The following is a 20,008-nucleotide window of genomic DNA, read 5'->3' as shown; positions in this document are numbered from 1 at the left end:
TACAGCAAAAAATCTAGTTAGGCTTAGTTATAGAAAAATAAAACAAAATACTTTGTAATGTAATAACTACTAATGCTTTCAGTAGAATGGAAATCAAGACTCTCCTATTTGTTTAGCAGATGCAGTGCAAAAGTATGTGATCATTCTAGACCTAAAATTAATACAATTTTTAAAAACCCCATCCCTATGGACTTTTCTAGGCAATGTTGTCAAGACACTGGGACAAAATTGCGCAAGTAACTGGGCATCACTTTGATGTTGACTCTGAAAGTTTCGCTTTAAAAAACATAATGGATGCCCCTTTATTAAAACATAAAGAAGATATTGAGGTATATATACTTTTCTGTTTTGGTTTGTTTGATTTGGTTTGGGTTTTGTGTTTTTTTTTAAATTATTAACTTGTGATCTGGTGCTTTTGAAATCCTGTTTCTAGTCAGCTTTGTAACATTAAAAAATTTGGTTTAGTTGAAGAATTCCTTTGAAAAAGTGGACTTTGGTAGTTGGTGCTGGCGCTGATGGTTAGTTTATTTCCCTTTTATTCTGGAGAAGATATAAATACGTAGATGGTATTACACTAATCCTTCCATGGGAAGACTTCTGTTGTTTTAAGACTAGTGTGATTCTCTCATGCTTCTGATTTAGGCTTTCTGCCTACTTATATATTTTTTCTTCCTTTTAAACGTCTAACCAGAGAGAAAAAAATAGTTGATGTTAGACTGATCCTATTTAAGTGCTAAAAATCCTTTGAATACAATAGAAGTGGAAGATATGGGATTAAAGAAGAATGAAGTTATTTTGTATTTCAAAAGTGACCCTTCACAAGGGCACGGATAGATGAGAAGGCATATGGAGTGTACACAAGCTACAAAGCCATTGTCTCCTCTGTTTTGGGGACAGAAGTTATCTGGCTAGTGCCTTAGCTTCATGCATGTTACCTTTTACAAGAACAAAGCATAGCTAAAACTAAAGAAGTAATACCCCAACAGTTTCTAACTTCAGTTCCATGGTCACGTAGCTAAATCTGTATTATTTCCAGAGTTGTGACCTGTTTTGTCTTGTTCCACAAATGGGCATTTTTAAGGCAAAACCATGAAATCAAACCTCTGCTGTACCCAATTCCCGGACAAGAATTTAAGCCTTGTGAAATGTTCAGAGTTCCAGCTTTACACTTCAGGAAACACTTTAAACCTGTGATAGAATCTGATGTACTACAGAACTGGAATTTGGGATCTAGTCTGAGTGTTTGATCCTTTTCTCTCTGATGCACTAACCGGCTTTATGACAATCCTGTCCTCACTGTCTTCAAGAAGTAGCAGACAGGGAGGTTGTCAGCCTACACTCTGTTTTTGGAATATTCATTGATTTTGATTGATAGTGCTTATTTTCTTTAAACCCCTCTGTCAGTTTATTTGATTTCAAATATTAATACATACAGAGAGGCAAATTCTTCCTGCAGATTCACTGACTTGGTGAATTTTCTGTGTATAAGATCCTAGTAGTAGTGAAGATGGAGTACAGCCCGTTAAATGTACCTCTTACAAGTAGTACTAGAATATAATCTTATTTGAAATATAATAGCTTTGTGGTGTTTCAATGTATATTTTCATTAGCCTGAACTTATCCTGAGATCTGGATCAAACCGATATATTTTAATAGTCTTTTAAAGTGTGCTTTATAATAGCCTTAAATGAATGTAATTTACTATTTTAATTTTACACAGGATATCTGCATCAGTGCTGTGAAAGAAAAGAATATCGAAGAAAAATTGAAGCACATCATCAGTGAATGGAGTGTTCATGCGTTCAGTTTCAGCCAGTTCAAAACTCGAGGAGAACTCCTTCTGAAAGGTTCAGATGTATCAGAGAAAATAGCTTTGGTGGAAGATAGCATCATGATGCTGGGGTCGCTGATGAGCAACCGGTACAAAACTTAATAAATGTACATATTGTATAAATCTAATCATCCCCCAGAGGAAACAATTATCATCTTAGGTTCTTCTTGCCTTTAATTCATGTTCATGCAGGTATAATGCACCATTTAAGTCCACTATACAACAATGGGTTCAGAAGCTGACCAATACTGCAGAGACAATTGAAAACTGGATTACTGTACAGAACCTCTGGATTTACCTTGAAGCTGTGTTTGTTGGTGGAGACATTGCAAAACAACTACCTCAGGTATATTGATGTATGATAATAATATGTTGTATCAGGAGATTACCCACATCACAGAGTTTATATGCCAGTGCATATAACTCATATAAGATTTGTGGGCTGTGCATAGGCAGTTCAGGAGAAGCTTTGCCAAACTAGGATCTGTCTGGTTAAATTGCTTAGAACTTGGTGAAACGTACAGTAACACAACTGTTTATAATTCAAGCTTAAATGTTCCTGTCAATGTGCAATATAACTGAATTAGTACAGGGCTCAGAACTACTTAATGGCACAAAACTGATTTATTGCTTTTGCCATATGTACAAGTATCCTTTCTTCCTGTATGCACATGTTTATAGGCTATAAGCTGTAATAATAGAATGACAGATTTTGTATATGAATTCTGTACTTGCTAGGACTCAGTTTAATGAAGTCCCACAGAGAGATGCTGCCAGGCTTGGGAACTGTACATGTGCTAATCTGTGTGAACTATAGCAACCTCTTCAAAAGGCAGTGATGACCTTCCAAGGCAGCAGCTGCACAAGAGCTAAGGAATGATCTGAACAGGAGAGAAATAGCAGGAAAAAAGTCATCCTTTTTGTTGTGTCTCCTAATGAGGGGTTTTCACACAGTTCTAACAGACCACAGTTCAGTCGTGCTGGATGAAATGGTGTAATTAAACAAAACCGTTATTATTGGGAAATTATTAGATACTAATTTATTTCAGGGTACATATTTTATAATTAAGGGCTTACAATATCCCAAATTAAGATTAATTTTTGTAAGCTAACTAAAGCTTTCTTAATTGTTGTTTAGATAACAATTTTTTTCTGTTGTTCATGAGATATATTTATGTTTTAGGAGGCTTATCAGAGAATCAATAAGCAGCTTGTGCAGATGAAAAATGCTGCTAAAGCTACTTCTTCCAAGGATGATAGATGCATGAACCAATATTCTGGAAAAAAAAAACAAATGTAGTGACTGTCTTTGATGAAGGAGAAGGAGCAGCTTGGTGGAGGAGTAATGAGGAGTGGGCTTAATTGCAGTTTCTGCGTGAATACTGTAACAAGTAACTGTTAGCATCTGGAAATTATCAAGGAGATGAATAATGTTCAGTCAATGTGAATTTGTTAGGAGCAAAACATGTTGAACAAGTCTAATTTATTTTTAGGGTGGGCAAAGCTTTGTGGGTAGAGGAAAAATATAGTTGCTGTATATTTTGATAGGTTTTTGCCATTGTCTCTACCAGAAAATGTGTTTTAGCTCGCTGGTGTGCAAAATGCAGAAGAATGGAATGTATAAAGATCAATAACCAATAACTAAAGTATTGTATCTGATTTTGGCCAAAGAAACACACTGACAAATTTGAGACAGCATAGAATAGTGTGGTAAGAATGATGAGGCACAAGAAAAGATTCAACAAACTAGACTTGTTTGACTTGAAGAAAAGGAAAAACTGAAGTCAAGAAGCAATATTCTTTTTAAAATATTAGGGTTGTTCTCAACGGGAAGGAAAAAACCTCGTTCTCGGTATCTGATTTAGCTTAAATATTAGAAGAGAGTCACCAGTATCAAAATTGCCTGGCTTCTAAATCTCCATCACTACACACAAGACAGATAGATATTTTGGGTATGATCTGGCCTTGTGATAGACAAATTATGTTGGATCTTCTTTTGAGATCTCTTGTAGCTCTCACATAATTTATGATTCCGTTAACATTTCATTTGTTTAGGTAAAGAAAGAATTTTTAATGTCAATATACTCAGCGTATAAAAATATTTATTTTTCAGCTTCTGGTTTGAGAGTTTGTCTCGCTTCACCTACAACACTTGTAATGTACAGGAGCAACTTCAGACTGTGTATACTGGTTTTGTTCATCAGATGTTGCTACTAACAGCTTACATGACATTGTGCATTGCTGTTAGGAAGGCTATAATTTCTGAGAGACCTGCTTTTTGAGTTTTCTCATGTATGTTGGAAAGCTTTTATGTGGAAAATTTTTGGTGTCCGATATGAAGTAAGACATTTCTGGAGCTGTCCCATTGTACTCTTTCTCTTGCAATTTGAACTCTGGTCAATAATAAGGATGCCTAGAAGTATTCATACATTAGTCCTCCAAAGAGGACTTGAACAGCAAGGGGAATATTAAACTGTTACCTTGTCTGATAGAATTATTTAACTTTTAGAATATGACAAACATGAGGAAAATCTAATGCACTTATCGTGTACTTCAGGAAGCCAGAAGATTTCAGAACATTGATAAATCATGGCAGAGAATTATGCAGAGAGCCCATGAAACATCAAACATTGTGCAGTGCTGTGTTGGAGATGAGACTTTGGCACAGCTGTTGCCACATTTGCTGGAACAGTTGGAAATCTGTCAGAAATCACTGGCTGGCTATTTGGAAAAAAAGCGGTTAATATTTCCAAGATTTTTTTTTGTATCTGACCCTGCTCTTCTGGAAATCCTTGGTCAAGCATCTGATTCCCACACTATTCAGGTACAAGTAATAAAGCAATAGTGTTCTTATGGTTGATATTAGTAAGTGAAGAGTGGCAGATTTTGTTATTTATTTGAGAGAATTTCTTTGACTTATGGAAAGATTTACAGAATATTCTAATGCAGCATTTAAAGACAAAGTACTAGAATGTACATATCAGATCACTTTATGGAGGTGTTTTTTATGATTCTATTGCAGGCACATTTATTAAGTTTGTTTGACAATGTTAACCGAGTGGGATTTCATGAAAAAAACTATGACCAAATTTTATTGTTTGAATCTCAAGAAGGAGAACGGGTCAATATTATTGAACCAGTTTTAGCTCAGGTAATGAAAGTATATATTGCAGTTTTTCATTACTTGATTTAAAGTAGATTTATGTTTTAGAGGCCAACAGTATTGCATCATGCTATTATTTGACTAGCTGAATGAAAACCTCCCAATCTGAGCAGCAAGAGCAAAGCTTAGAAGGGACAGGACATTTGTGTCAGTTTGTAACGATTGCTTTACCTGTTTTCACAGCAGTACTGCTGTGAAGTGCCAAATCCATCACATATCAAGGGCAGTGGAGCAGAAAGAGGAAAGGAATCTTTTAAAAATTAGAGAATAACAAGTACAGAAATGGGAGTATGAAGGACTGGGAAAAAAGTCACGTAGAGCTCTTACTCCTTGTGAATTATTCATAAACTAATTCTCTAAGAGGACTTTCTTGTTTATTTCAGGGCAATGTGGAATTCTGGTTAGGTCAGCTGCTGAATGGGATTAGGAAAACAATCCACACCATCATTAGACAGGCATCAATGGCCATTAACGATTCAGAATTTAAGATGTATGACTTTCAGGCAATGTTTCCTGCACAAATAGGACTTCTGGGAATTCAAATTATCTGGACCAGAGATGCAGAGAAGGCGCTGAACAGTACCAAAACAGACAAAAAGGTAGTATTTAATGAATCTTTGGGGATTTATGAAAAGCATTGTTTGTAACAGTACATATTTTGAAAAGTTAAAAGTAACATGTAGGAAAAAGCACAAAGTACTAGTTAATTACTCAGAATAACAAATAAACTAACAGGAAAACAGAATAATAAAAAATGTGTTAAGGAGTCATACCTCCTCATTATCCCCCCCGCATGTGCTTTAGAATTATTCCTAATCCTACAATTTTCTCTGTTTTTTTGTTAGGACAATCATCTTGGGAAGGGATAGTTTCTTAGATCAGGAAGATGGGGAATCTTATCCTGTTATTTTCACAAAATCAAACTAGGAAAGAAATAAGATCTCCTGAACTTTGGGGAAGTAACTGTGTTTTGTGGATATTGTTCTACTCTATCCAAATGTATTACATCCTTCAGCTGATGAGCTCTTTTTTTAGGAAAGGGGAAGAATAGAATCTGTTTCAGGAGGTGTTGGTTTAATCTCAAACACATGGAGAAGATGCTGTCAACAACCAAGGTGCTATTCCTAATGGTGACTCTATGAAAGAAGGAGAGGATGTGAACTAAAGGGTTGCAAACCACCATTAATAAGGAATATACAGTGAACTTGAACAAAGATCAAGTAAATAAAAGTAAATGTAGTGCAAATTCCGTGCTGTACTTTGATAATGCATGAAAATAAGGGCTTAGACTATGGAGAAAACCATGTACTGCTACATTTTCTGCATTGTTCAAAGTTTAAAAAGGGCATAAACCTGCTTTTAGTCCACTCTAGTTCATAGAATAACTAGGTACAAAGATACTTTTGCATTAACAAGAAAACAACTTTTGTGGCTTTTTGAGCTGAACTGCATGTATGTGTTTGGAGGGTGTGGAGTTTATTTAATTCTCTGTTAGTTTTAACAGTGTTTTTAGAATTTTTTTTCAGCAAACTATGTGAGTTTCTTAAATCAAAAAAGTGCTTTTTGTTGTGTACCAGGAACATCACTGGCAGAGGCTGATGCTATTTACATAAGTCAGTATTGTATAGTCAGTATTTGTGGAACTTATAGTATGTTTCCCCCCTCCTGTGGTTAAAGGATGTGACAGATCTTCAGGTTCCTGTTCCACCTAAAGTGTAGATACAGTTTGAGCTGATATATACTACCCAAAATCACTGATGGTTCTGAATATATGCAGGGATGCAGTCAGCTGAAAATGTAATGTCTAGTAAAAGGAGCAAGAGTCTTGGAATAAAATCTTACTGTGTGACCTGTTCATCTAGATATAACCTTATTGTACTCTGTTGGGTAAGAATGCATGAATGGAAGGCAGCCTCCAAATCCAAATTTAGAATTTCAAGCCTAATAAATACAAAGCAGAATATGGACATTATAACACTGGATGTTTTCAAATTATTATTTTTTAATTTTTAAATTATAAATATTGGAAGAATAAATGATGTTTGTATTAATATAATCGTTCTTGCTTGTGGAAAAGGTAATGCACACAACAAATCAGAAGTTCTTGGAAATTTTAAATGATTTGATTGACATGGCAACACACAATCTGACAAGAATGGAGCGCACAAAATATGAAACTTTGATCACCATTCATGTGCACCAGAAGGATATCTTTGATGATTTGGTAAGTTTTTTTTTGGAAAACCATCAAGGGACTTTCTGTTTGGAAGGTCTTGCACATATAAAAAAATTATAAGCAAAACTTAGAATCTATTCTCTTTGAGTAGCTTTGATACTACTGCTGTGATAGAGCATATCAGATTTATTTTGATTTAATATAGATGTGATACAGTAAGAAGAGTGAATTTTTATATAGGTATGTTCATAGATTTAGACTTCAGCTCTCTAAATGTTGTTTATACTCATCATACACAAATTCACATGAGCAAGTTAACGTTTAAAATTAAATTATCATCTCAATTTGAAGATTTAATGCAGTATTTGATTGAAATGTAAATGTAAAAAACCTACCTTTAGTATTCCTGTCAATCTTGTGATTTTTGATCCAGCCTATATGTTGATGTAAGGTAATAGTTATTCAAAGGTAAAAGCAGTGAGGCTTCTTATATTTGAAGAGGATAGCAATAATAAATATAACAGATATTTTAATTTTTTTTTGATAATTGATTTGCATCAGCCTTCCTTTATGTTGAATAAATGAAAGCATAATTTATAAAAATGGAAGTAAAATAACTTCCGAAGGACATGAATTATATAAAGGACAATAATTCAATACTGATTGCTTAATTTATGCATATATATTGGGAAGATAAAAATTATGTGCATGTGTAAAGAAAATAGAAAACAATAAGGAAAAGTACAGAAATCTAGAAAGAAGACTGCTCGCTTCTAAGATAAGCATGGGTTTTACCCTCTGCCTGTAATTTTTAGTTTATCTTCATAACTATTTTCTTAATTAATTTAATGCCATATTATAATAAAATTATGGGAAATTGGTTAAATTTTTAGGTCCTGTATACAAAATAAGAAGTCAGGAGCAAGTCCAAAACTGGGGAAAGGGTTCTTAAATGGTATATGTAATAATAAATAACATTCTGTCTTGAAACATTCTGTTCTCTGCTCCTTTAGTGATTGAGATAAAGGAGAGGGAAGTGGCTGAGATTCCAGAACCTCCTCTTCACCTTACACTGTGTTTGCAAGGCCAATAACCAGGGCAACATTTTCTGTAAGAGGCCACTGGTCTTGAGATCCAATGTCAATAATGATGAATCTCATAATTACCACAAATCTAAATATGTGCGTGGCAAGTTCATACTGAAAAACAAAATCCAAATAAACAAGCACTCATATGTCTACACAATGTATTCAAATACTGTGCACAATTTAGTATTTCTGTAAGTGATGGTGCAGCTACCATGCAGGACAGCAAGCATTGTTCATTTTTTTATGTTTTCCATGACTGTTTTTCAATATCTCTGTAACACACGATTTATAATCTCTGTGCCCAAATCAGAGGAAAATCAAAGTGGACAGAAGGTTCAGAGCATGTCATAGACCAGATTTGAAAAGATAATTCCGGATATCTTGACTCCTGACAGATTCTGTGCTCATTCTTCAAGGTCAAGAATTTATATGAAGTAGACTTTTTTTTTCTATATGGAATTTAAGATTAATTTCTTACTGATTCATTTCTCTATTGATGATTTTCTTTTTCATAATAGGTCCGTATGAACATTAAATCTCCGTCTGATTTTGAATGGCAAAAACAGTCTCGATTTTATTTTCTTGAAGACTTGGATAAATGCATTATCAAAATCACTGATGTAGAGTTCACCTACTGCAATGAATACTTAGGCTGTACGGACAGGCTTGTTATAACTCCCTTAACTGACAGGTATTTATAAAAGGAATGAAGTGTACTTCATAGTACTGGAACTAAGATTTAATTCATTTGACTTAATTCTTTTAACTCTCATGAGTCAGGATTACTTAGGTTGCACTACAATGCTGCAATATCGCTGGTGAACAGCAGAGGCCAGTGCTTATATATTCAGCTATTGAAATCAGATTGAATTTGAGTGTTTGCTTGAGCTATTTGAGCTGCGATGGGCATTGAAAAACTTACTTATTCTCAAGATAAATATGCCTGAGCACCATATACTTCACCAGCCTAAACAGAGTCAATCTATAAACACCAATATTGCTGCTTTCAATAAGCAAGTAGTTGCATGAGAATTTGGAATTACTGGAAGTGATTAATTTGAAGTCACCCCGTAAGAAAAAGCAGTAATTCAGGATATAGCATTGCATAATGTGCCAGTATGGTTTTAAGCAAGGCCTGTGGAGAACTCAGGACTACAAACACAGAAAAACTCTGAGGACAATCATAAGGAGAAGTTTTTATTGCTGGAGTGTTAGTTATGCAGCACAGTATCAACTTCATTAGATGCCTATTTTCCCTAAAGTGCTTGGTTGGTGCTTCAGTGAGACAAGAGACAGATGTATTTGCTATGCCAGAGCCTCTTTTATATGTGGATATGAATGTCAAAATATTTTGCATGTTCAGTCATTTATAGAATTACAGAATGGTTTGGATTGGAAGGGGCTTTAAAAATAATCTAATTCCAACGTCCTTCCCTTGGACTTAGACCAATTTGCTCAAAGCCCCATCTTGAGTTAATGTTGAATTGTCTTTGCATTCTTTGTGCTACTAGATTTTATTTATTAATGAAAATTCAGATTTTTGCCTATTTCTGAACAAAATTTATTCCCTGTGAGCTAGTTAAGAAAGCCAAACCTCTCCATGTGGGTAGCTGGCTTTTAATAAGTAACACACATCTCCCAAGTTCTATGTTATGCACTTTATTGTTCCTGTGTTAGTAGAGGTTTGTTTGCAGCAGTACACATGCAGTGGATTAGTGGCTATGGCAGCACTAACACACTGAAAATATTTTTACCCACCAGGAGAGCCAGTATCAAGAAAATGTCAACATTCAAAATTTGTTCACAGAATTAAAATGCAGCCAGGGAAGTGGTTATGGCATTAACCCTGCCAGAGTTCTAAAGGTGTTTGGACAAAACTTTCAGGCACGTGGTGTGTTTTTTGGGTTTTTCCTGTGCAGATCCAGGAATTGGACTGGAACTGGACATGTAATATATAATGATTCTACAAAGTGCTCTGTCAACACAAGATTGAAAATTAGCACAGGGTGACATGATTGAAGAAAACAAGCCTTTTAAATTAATTCAAACTATAATAATAATAACAACAGAAAGAGCAGGAACATCTCTCTTTGGAACAACCTGGGAGAGCCAAACAAAGCTGCAGTGATTGGATACCCACTGTCCCTTGAAAGGGTATTTGAAGCAGAGATGTTTCCTAGTGTTAGCATGGGAAACTTATGTACCTAAGCAGTGTGGCACGACAACACATTTTATTCTGCTTGTGGGCTTTTTCCGTTTTGGTATTTATGATACTGCTGCGTGGAATTGTCTGATCTTCTGAAAATTTTCAGGCAATTAGTGTCTTTGTTCCATTAATCAGTTTGAAGTCCTGTTTGGCTGATTTCATGTTCAAAGAGATTCCCTAAGCACATGATAAATACACAGAGCTGATAGTACATTGCATTAAGATAATGGCACTGAAATTGAATGCTCCCACACAGTCCATGTCATGGCATACACCAAAAATGAAGTGAAAGGTCTATATAGAACTTGTGCTGTGTATTCAGTTTGTCCTTACCTTGTTTTCAGTAGCACAATTGTCAGGAGTGGTATTTTCTATGTGTTAAATGATGGCCTGTTAACTGATCACTGAGTAATAAGGTGATAAAGCATTCTTACTGCTATTTTATTAGAATGGGTATTCTGTTGTTTCATGAGAAGTCATACTAGGTGCTATCATTTGGGATTTTTTCCAGTGTCCATTTTTGATCCCCACATATATTATAAAGCTATTGAGTTTCACAGTGCTAAAATGTGTTTGCTGTGATTTTGGAGCGTTGGAGGTTAGAACAACAGGCTTCCTTACACCCTTCAGTAACCTCCACACCATCTGGGAAGCCTGAGACTTAAACTTTAGGATCTCAACCCAGGATGGAGGCTGAAGCAGTTGATCATAGGACTCATGGATTCCTCCTCTTTCTCCACTGCAATCTTTGCTCTCATCCATCATGCTCCTGGAACTCAAAGACCTCACATGACTGGCAGCACTGCTGTGATTTGGTGTGCTGCTATGGAAATGTCAAAAATAGGACGTGCTTCCAGGCCCTGTACCTTCCTACTGCCAGATCAGAGAGCCCATCATGAGTGCTCTGGGGAGACAGTAGGAGGGAGAGGGAAAAGGCAGAAATCCAGTGGCTCTGGGTGCTGCAGAATAGGCTGTAATGGAGGAAGGGTGTATGACCGTCTGAGAAAATCACAACACTACAGTATTTTGGCATTCAGCATTTAGAATTGGCCTGTGGATTTCCTGGGCTGTTGCAGTCATGGCTGTGCTGGATGGGTGCTTTTCTGCAGGTGGAGCAAAGCTGGTCCTGGTAACTCAGCTTCACAGTGTGCAAAGGGGGTGACTGAGGACTCACCACATGGAAATACATCTCTGCCCCCTTCCCCAGCTCTGGATAATACGTGTGCTGTGATTGCATTGATGGACTTCAAGTAATTAATGGTAGGAAAAGATTCACAGATCTTTTTGTTCTGTCTTTAGGTGTTACATCACTCTGGCACAGGCTCTGGGCATGAGTATGGGTGGTGCACCAGCAGGACCTGCTGGGACAGGGAAGACAGAGACCACTAAAGACATGGGCAAGTGCCTGGGAAAGTATGTTGTTGTTTTCAATTGTTCAGACCAAATGGACTACAGAGGACTTGGTCGTATCTATAAAGGTAAGAAATTACCTGCTTTATTCATTTCAGAGTTCTAAGTTCTTGCCCCTTCAGTTGTGAGTTAGCAATGATTTGGAGGGCATTTTCATCTCTGTTGCCTCCTATTTCTAGGCATTCATCAACTTTACCTAATATTTGATTTTATTTGATTTTTCCCTCTTTGTTCCTGTATGTTTTCCAGTACGTTTTTGTTTGAATATTCTTCAGTGGTGTTTCCCATCTATGTCTTCTTTTCTTTTTCCCTTTTAATCCTTTCTACTGTTTGGGGTTTTTTAATGCCTCTATCCTACCCATCCCACGCAGAGAGGGTTTATATTTATTTTTGCTATTTTTGTGTTGAACAAGACAATCAAATGTGAAGCTTAATGATGTTGTGCAAGGCAGGGAAATATGCAAAGCGTTGCAGTGTCTTATTTAACTATAGGACTCTTTTGAAACCAGGAAAATTGACACAGTGGTCAAACTCTGATAACTCTTCATCACGATTAGCAAAATTTTGAATTTAGTTCAGCGATTAGGGATCCCAAATGTGTAGATTTCATTATAATGGTTTGTTTTATTGTATATAGCTGCATTTATATATGGACTGACAGACTACTGAACACCACCATTTTCTGTAAGTGATGGGCTTTTAACTATAACACAAGGTATTATAAACAAAATTTTCACTGTTGTAGTATCTCCTGAAGGCTAAAATATAACCTGGGGATAATGCTTAGTTCCAATTAAGAAGCCAGCAAAGCTGGCCATGATTTTTTAAACAGAGGATCATCTGAACCACCTATGCATGTGAATACCTTCAGTTCAGGTCACAAGTTTCTCAAAGCACCTCTTGTAACCCCCACAGATTTGGGTCAAGTTTTACTTGCACATCTTTTATCATATGTGAAGGCATTTAGTGTCACAGGTTTATTTTGCTCATTGTTATTAGACAGAAGAAGCCTGGGATATCTGAGTGTGCTCATAATGCCAAGCACAGTCATCTGCTGGGTCTCTGCTGTACGTGCAGCCATCAGTCTGTAAAGGAAATGTCTGCCTTTGTTTCTCCTTGCAGTGGATTTGTCTTTGATGTCACCAAGCTGTTGTCTTCTGCTCTACTCCTTCTGTGAGAATGTTTGTATCTCTTTCTGTGAACACCTCTTTTCCTGACTCCATGGTGATTTCACTTCTTTGTATTAAACTGTTTGTAACTTTTGTCAGTTCAGACATCTAGTTCTGTATCCTTGCCTTTTTTCTGTCTTTTTATTCTGAGCACTTATCCTTTCCCATTTCAATTTGAGGCAGTAGTGATCATTTCAGCTTGTCATTGCTTTCTTTTATTAAAACTGGACATAATTTCTATGTCTAAAAGCATAAGTTGAGTTTTAGGGCTCAGCTTTCTTTTTCTGTTGTTTTTCTGTAAGCCAACCATTTTCCATGTAGTATTGTCATCATATGCTACAGAAGCAAAGTAATACTGTGTGATGTGTCCTTCTTCTGTGGCTGCATCATTTAATGGCATGCTGGTGTTCAATATGAGCTAGAAAAAATGTTTATAGAACTCATCTAACTGCTGCTCAAGCAGCCATGATGCCTATGACTGCTTACTTCAGTAAATACAAGTGGGATGATAGCTTGCTTCTCAGAGAATTTGGCTGAGAATTAGGTAATAGATTCAGCTGAATGGAGCCTGAATAGAGGGGTTTTTTTTCAGCATTCCTATGGCTGTTTTGTGTCTGGGAGTAAAAGTAAGATTCTGTTCTTACATAAGTCATTGGTGCTTTCGTTAGTGAAGGGACATTGGAAGTCAGTTGTTTTGGACTTAGTGTCACTACTTGGAAGGGCTTGGCTTGCAATCACCTTTTTATGTCTTTAAAATATCTGCAATTTCTTGAAGAGTAGATATACTGAAGTTAGGGAAGGAAATGAGCTCTTTTTGATTTAATATAAAGGGCAAAGAGAGTTCAGATAAAGATTCTTTACTATACATGAGGTCTTTAATAGAAAAAAGGATAGTTTTTCTCAGCTGTAGAAGCTCTTTAATGCAGACTGATAAGAAAGTTCTCATTAACATATTGCATATTTCAGTGGTCACAATGGGAAATTTTTCAGAATTCCACATGTTTGTGATAGGCTTGGTGCTCCATCACCAGTGTTTCTACACCCAAACTTTTCACTTTGGTGCTGTGGGTCGTCATCAGACATTAGCAGGTTTAGCAGTAAGTAGAAAAGAGGCAGGGAGAGGTGGTGCAGTCTTGTCTGCAGACATGTCTCCAGACTTCTTCTGTAAAGATGAGAAGTTTCCTCTTCAGAAAAAAAGAAATAGAAAAATATAAGATAACTAATACAGCATATATTGTATAGCATAAAAATATGATTTGAAGTTCTTCTGGTTGGGTCAGGGCTGAGGTTTGGTCTTCCTGTTTCCCTCTTTCCATCTGTTTTGTTTTTCTCCATGACTTAAGAAATTAATGGGCAGATGATCTAGCCGATATGTTCAAGGCCTGGACTTTGATCTTTGATAGTTTTGTTTTTCATATTTGAACCAAAATGTAGATTCAGATGCAACTTGTTACCTGAACGGGACCAGAGGTAACCTGAGAAAGTATCAGGGATGCAAGTGGGAAGATGAATTTTCAAGTTTTCTCTCATACCTAATTCAGTGTTGAAATTGCCCATGAATAGCTAACCAGGGATACTTCATCACTGTTCCTGTAAAGTGTTGGTGGATACCCTTCAGAAAACCTTTTGTCTGTGGTTGTCTGTGGATAGGTATAAAAGTTGTTTGTTTTGATTCTGTTTTCTATATTTACAGTCAGACAATTCCAGTATTACCTGAAGTAACTTTCTGTGATTTGGTATTTAATGCAAGATTTTATATTTATCTTAATTCAGAAAGTGAATACACAAGTCATCCTTTAAATTCTTTCAGGGCCAATGATTACTTTTTAGTTTGCTGCTTCTGAGTTGCACTTTGGCTAGACAGAGCTTTGTTTCACTGACATTTCCATTGAATTGTATCACTATAGCTCTACTCCAGTGTAAAATCTGGGGAAAAAATGTGGAAAAATACATAGAAAGAGACATGGCACTGCATTGCAGATATGCATTTTATGGTCTGGGGATTAATAGCTATTCTGTGAGTTTCTTTCATCATATAAGAACTAGGTTTGTAGGATATCTGTACTGATTGGGGCAGGGGCATTGCCACATTTTTTAGATATAATTAAAGATCTCTTTAGTCTTGTGCTTTATTTTCTGCTTTTACTCCATTTCTGTATTTGATAACCATCATATGTTCAGCATGGGAACAGAATTTAATTCACAATATGACAAAATTACATTGTCTCTGACTGTCTCATTGTTTTGCAGTGGGGAGTTTGCTTGCTGTGCCTTTGCTTGTGTGCGTGTTTTTAGCATGCATGTGTCTTTTCTTTCCTTTTTCAACACCACCAGAATGAAATAATTTTGCGAGAACTGAGTTTATTCAAAGCTGTGGTATATTGGCTTTGTCTGAGAATGAGGTTTCTTAACTCCATGCAGCAGGTGGCATTACAGAACAAGTGAATTTTTTTCCTTTCCCAAAGAAAAATTATTTGGTCAGAACTGAACCTCACCATTCTACAGAGAAATTACTTTCAAAACCCTTTAAAATACAGACAGTAAGTGTAATAGACAATATTATATGGAATTAAGTTTTGACTTAAAGAATATATAGCTTTAGAGATTTTGCTTGTTGTATCTTGAAGAGTAGATATTTATGTTTAATAAACAAAGCAGAAAAAACCCACTTTTTTGTGTTTCTTATTAGAAAGGATCCTAGGAGTCATATAACATATGTTACAAAAGGGAACAAATGAATTTTAAAAATCTCTGTAATAAGTCTTTTTGTCAGGGAGCAGCAAGAATGGGGCAGTTCCATGAGGGAAGATGATCCAGGAGCCCAGGGTGGTCAGCACAAAGGCAGGGACTTCACTCCACAGAGCACGATCCCACAGTACCTCAGCAGGGCAGGTTGTTGACAGCCTGTTCCCACCAGCAGTCCAGTGACATCAAACAATGTGGAATGACCAGCTGGATACAGGATCTGTCTAGGAAGTTTAACCAGAAAGAGCAAGAGGCAGGGCTGGGGGTAACACTGTGGAGCTGTGGGCTCCTCCAGGAAGTTCATTCCAAAATTCAGAGTAAGAGGAGGTGAGACTGTGCACAGCCTTACACATAATACAGTTCAGACCTGCCTGAGCTGCAATGGAACTCCTGGACTGGAAGAGACTCCAGAATCTGAATAGAAGCCTCAGGAAGGGCTGTTGAGGGCACCCAGGGCTCAGATATTCCTCACAGAAGGAGAGGAACATCAGTTAAAGGACTTGCTGGCACACCAATGAAGTCAAGGAACATTTTCCATTTGTTTTCAAATACAGTAAGATTGAGTATTTCGTGTTTTAAATTTGGTATCTGTGGATAGAATTACTTTAATCTTTGTATCATTATGGCATTGTGGTATTTGTATATATTCCACTTGCTTTTAAGTTTTTAATTAGGTCCATGTAACTTTTCATTCTCTTCAGATTCTTTTCCTTTGGAGTATCTTTTTTCCTTATAATATCACAGAAATTAATTAGAAGCAGTTTAGGGAAAGGTTACATATGGAATTGAGATAAGTTTCACAGAAGATCTTCAGTATTGCCCTGACTGAATCAAGCCTTAAGAAGCTGATTTTGGTTGTACTACCACTGATTTTGACCTAGTTTGACTCCTCTAGTTTTGTTCTTCCGAAATTACGTGGGTAAAAAAGACCAATTGATGCAACATTATTAAAATAATTGGTTAATGGGCATGAAAAAACATAAAAAATGAATGTCAGAAAAGAAACAAAAGTGACATTAAGGGCATTTGGATAAACATCTTAAAGGGCAAGAGAAGATCAGACAAGGAAAAGTAGAGGGAAGGGAAGTAGCACATTATGAGAAGAACCGGCTGAGCAAAGGCAAGAGAAGAAAAAAAAAATAAAAGAGAAAAGACAAAGTGAAAGAATATGTCTTGATAGTATTGTTATTGATTTTTGAATACTTTCTCTTCGATTATATAAAGTTATTAAGGAATTAATTTCACACATAAACTACCCATAGATTTATTTTACCACTGCAATAGACATTGCCATATAAAGTATGGGGATTCAGGGGAGCTCTGGGCATGGTTATTCAACATTGCAAACACACAAATACCTTTTCTTGGACACGTGCTTTATTTCTGCATTTAGTACTACCTTCAAACTGCTAAAGCCAAGCTGAGCTCCCCGAGTCAGTGGAGTGAATTAAGCACTTCTGAGTATTTGTAGGTGTGGACCGGGGCAATTGGAAATACTAGTCCAGTGTGGTCTTTGGGAAGGCAGGGATGGCATCCCTGTAGCTCCTGCATAGACTTACTAGCCATGGTCTCTTGTGAAATGGGTATGGAAAAGCAGAGGATTATGCAGCTTTCCTATTACTGGTCTGGAAGGCTGCCACTGTAGACTCTCCTATTTCAATCCTGTTATCATGATACAGAGGAATGAGTACTTGACTCTCCAAAAAGCCAATAATTTAATGATGTTTGTGGGTACTGCTGTCTGGCTAGAAATCCATGGCCTGTTTCAAGTAACAATTCTACGTGTAACTCTTGAACAGTAGGATGTTAATCTCCAGTAATTTTTCACCTATGAATTTATTGTTATACAATGCTACAATGCTTCTGTCAGAAATGTAGTGGTCTCTGTTTGGTTTTGTGCTTTTCCATTTAGGTATGTGTTTCTCATGCTCATCTTTGACAACTTCATCCCCTGCATAGATGAGTTTCCATGTCACATGCACATTTATGCCACTATGTGGTACTATATACAGTATCAATTAACACTTTCTGCCTAATGGTTGCTATAGAAGTCTAGGACTTCTTTGTAAAGAAGTTTATGTATCTTTCATTCAAGGGATGATACTTTTTCTGAGTGTCATTAATGCACAGCCCAACTTATTTTGAGTTTTTACTTCTCATTTTATTCTGTGTTCATGTCCTCTATTCTCATACACTAAGCTGTATAAACATGTTCTATTTTGTATATAAATTACTCTTGTTTGATCTGCTCTTTTAACAGAATATTTCTCTTTTTGCTTTTCATAGGTTTAGCTCAGTCGGGTGCATGGGGTTGCTTTGATGAATTCAACCGCATTGAACTTCCAGTTTTATCAGTTGCTGCTCAGCAGATATATATTGTACTTCAGTGTAAGAAAAAAAAGAAACTTCAGTTCACTTTCACTGATGGTGACATTGTTGACATGGACAGAGAATTTGGTATATTTCTGACTATGGTATGTCTGTAAATACGTGTAAATGGCATCATTGTGAAAAATCTTTTTTGTTCCATTTCCTATTGAAATTTCCCTATTGAAATATTGGAACTGTCTGTTCGAAAATAGTTAATGAAACTTGAACAATAATTTGGTAAAATAATTATGATATCATTTTCTCTTGTCCATATTTTTTAACTGGATCCTAGGACTTGGGATGTGCATTTATCATTAACTATGTATTTTAAGGACTTTTTTAGTTGAATATTTGACAGATTGAGATTAAATTTAACCCCTTCATATTTTTAGTCAAAGTCTGTCAAAATAAACCAAAAGTAATTGACCACTGCAAGGACTATTGTAGCTGGTCTGGTCAGTATTTTACCACCTCTGAAGAAGTTTTGACCTCAGTCTTAGAAGACAGCATGAGGGAAACCACCCTCACTCTGTTCTGCTGCCCTCCTGAAGATTTATCTTTGGTGCCTGTGGGCTGCTTTTAGCAGTGCAGGAGGCAAAGTAGCAGGAAAATGTAAGACTACCTTAAATCGTCTTTGTATCTCTCCCTCCTTAGCTACTTACATACCCACAACTCAAAATGGAATCCTTTGTCTTTATTTTAGGAGGTCCTACCTTTGAAAAAGTGTTATTGTTATCACTGTAATTTGAAAAACAAAGCAAATATGTGCCATAAAAAGGCCAGGGGGAAGACCTGAAAGAGATTAAGAAGTTATCACTGCACAGCTAGTGACTACAGTTGTCACAACTGAGCTGTGCAGCACTCATATGAATGACTTAGACATCTTCAGTGAAAGGTCAGATCCATTAGTTTAAATTATACTCAGTAATGGCTTGCACTGCTTGACTGACTTTACACTGAAATGGTCTGGGAATGCTCACAGGGGCCAGTAACCTCCAGCACTGGAACACTGTCAAGACTCTGAGGAAGTAACCATTTAAAAAAGCTCCAGCAAGATCTGCAAGTGGCTGGCTGTCTCTGTCTGTGAGTCTTGGACATCTCCAAATAACGTGTAATACCCCATACTTCATTAACTGTGTTCTTGTGTAATTGTGACATGCTCAAGTTATCCTTCGTCATCTCCCGTGTGCTCCTGTGCTTGCTGTATGGTTATCAGGAAAGACAAACCTACCCTGCTATCATTATATATTGTTTGAGTTTATAAATTGCATTTTCAGAACCCCGGCTATGCAGGACGACAGGAACTTCCCGAAAATCTGAAGATTCAGTTTCGCACGGTTGCCATGATGGTGCCTGACCGTGGCATTATTATGCGAGTCAAACTGGCAAGTGCTGGTTTCCGAGACAACCAAGTCCTTAGTCAAAAATTCTATACACTCTACAAACTCTGTGAAGAGCAGTTATCTAAACAGGTAAAATAAATATTTGTCCAACTGTAAGCTGTCACTGGAAGGATATGGAGATAATATACTTTCATAGAATATGTAATTATTTTTACACTCATGAGGCTATACATTTTTTAGGGTTTTCAGTTTCAAGTTCCAGAAACAGTGTCTGGAATGATCATGTCGGTTTTTATTTTTCACTGTAAATTGAGTAGTATAGGAAGTTTGATTTGTGGTTCTTAAACAGAGTGCATTTACTGGAGAAGTTATGAGGAATAGTGAATATTGCTGTGCTGAACATGCAGAGGGCACATTTTTCAATGTCTTCACTTATGAAGGCCAGATCTATTTCAGAGGCAGTGTAAGAATTGTAAATAACTACAGAGTACCTATGAGGCTCTGTCT

At 36.5% G+C, this 20,008-nt stretch overlaps 1 protein-coding gene across 1 annotated transcript in view; it reads left to right on the top strand.

Annotated features, from left to right (window-relative positions):
* The window catches only part of LOC106852522 (dynein axonemal heavy chain 5-like), a 149,756-nt gene that overhangs the window by 36,202 nt on the left and 93,546 nt on the right, over positions 1-20,008 (top strand). Inside the window, exons 34-44 of the mRNA XM_088171968.1 lie at positions 201-329; positions 1,721-1,920; positions 2,024-2,177; positions 4,389-4,655; positions 4,854-4,982; positions 5,378-5,593; positions 7,072-7,218; positions 8,777-8,949; positions 11,764-11,942; positions 18,075-18,262; positions 19,436-19,630. Coding sequence (XP_088028094.1) covers positions 201-329; positions 1,721-1,920; positions 2,024-2,177; positions 4,389-4,655; positions 4,854-4,982; positions 5,378-5,593; positions 7,072-7,218; positions 8,777-8,949; positions 11,764-11,942; positions 18,075-18,262; positions 19,436-19,630 — 1,977 coding nt within the window. The remainder of the gene's footprint in view (positions 1-200; positions 330-1,720; positions 1,921-2,023; positions 2,178-4,388; positions 4,656-4,853; positions 4,983-5,377; positions 5,594-7,071; positions 7,219-8,776; positions 8,950-11,763; positions 11,943-18,074; positions 18,263-19,435; positions 19,631-20,008) is intronic.

This window comes from Sturnus vulgaris, chromosome 1, assembly GCF_052056855.1.
Source record: "Sturnus vulgaris isolate bStuVul1 chromosome 1, bStuVul1.hap1, whole genome shotgun sequence".
In the NCBI taxonomy this organism is placed as follows: domain Eukaryota; kingdom Metazoa; phylum Chordata; class Aves; order Passeriformes; family Sturnidae; genus Sturnus; species Sturnus vulgaris.
Note: the sequence above shows the minus strand (reverse complement) of the source record. Positions and strands in the feature narration are given on the sequence as shown.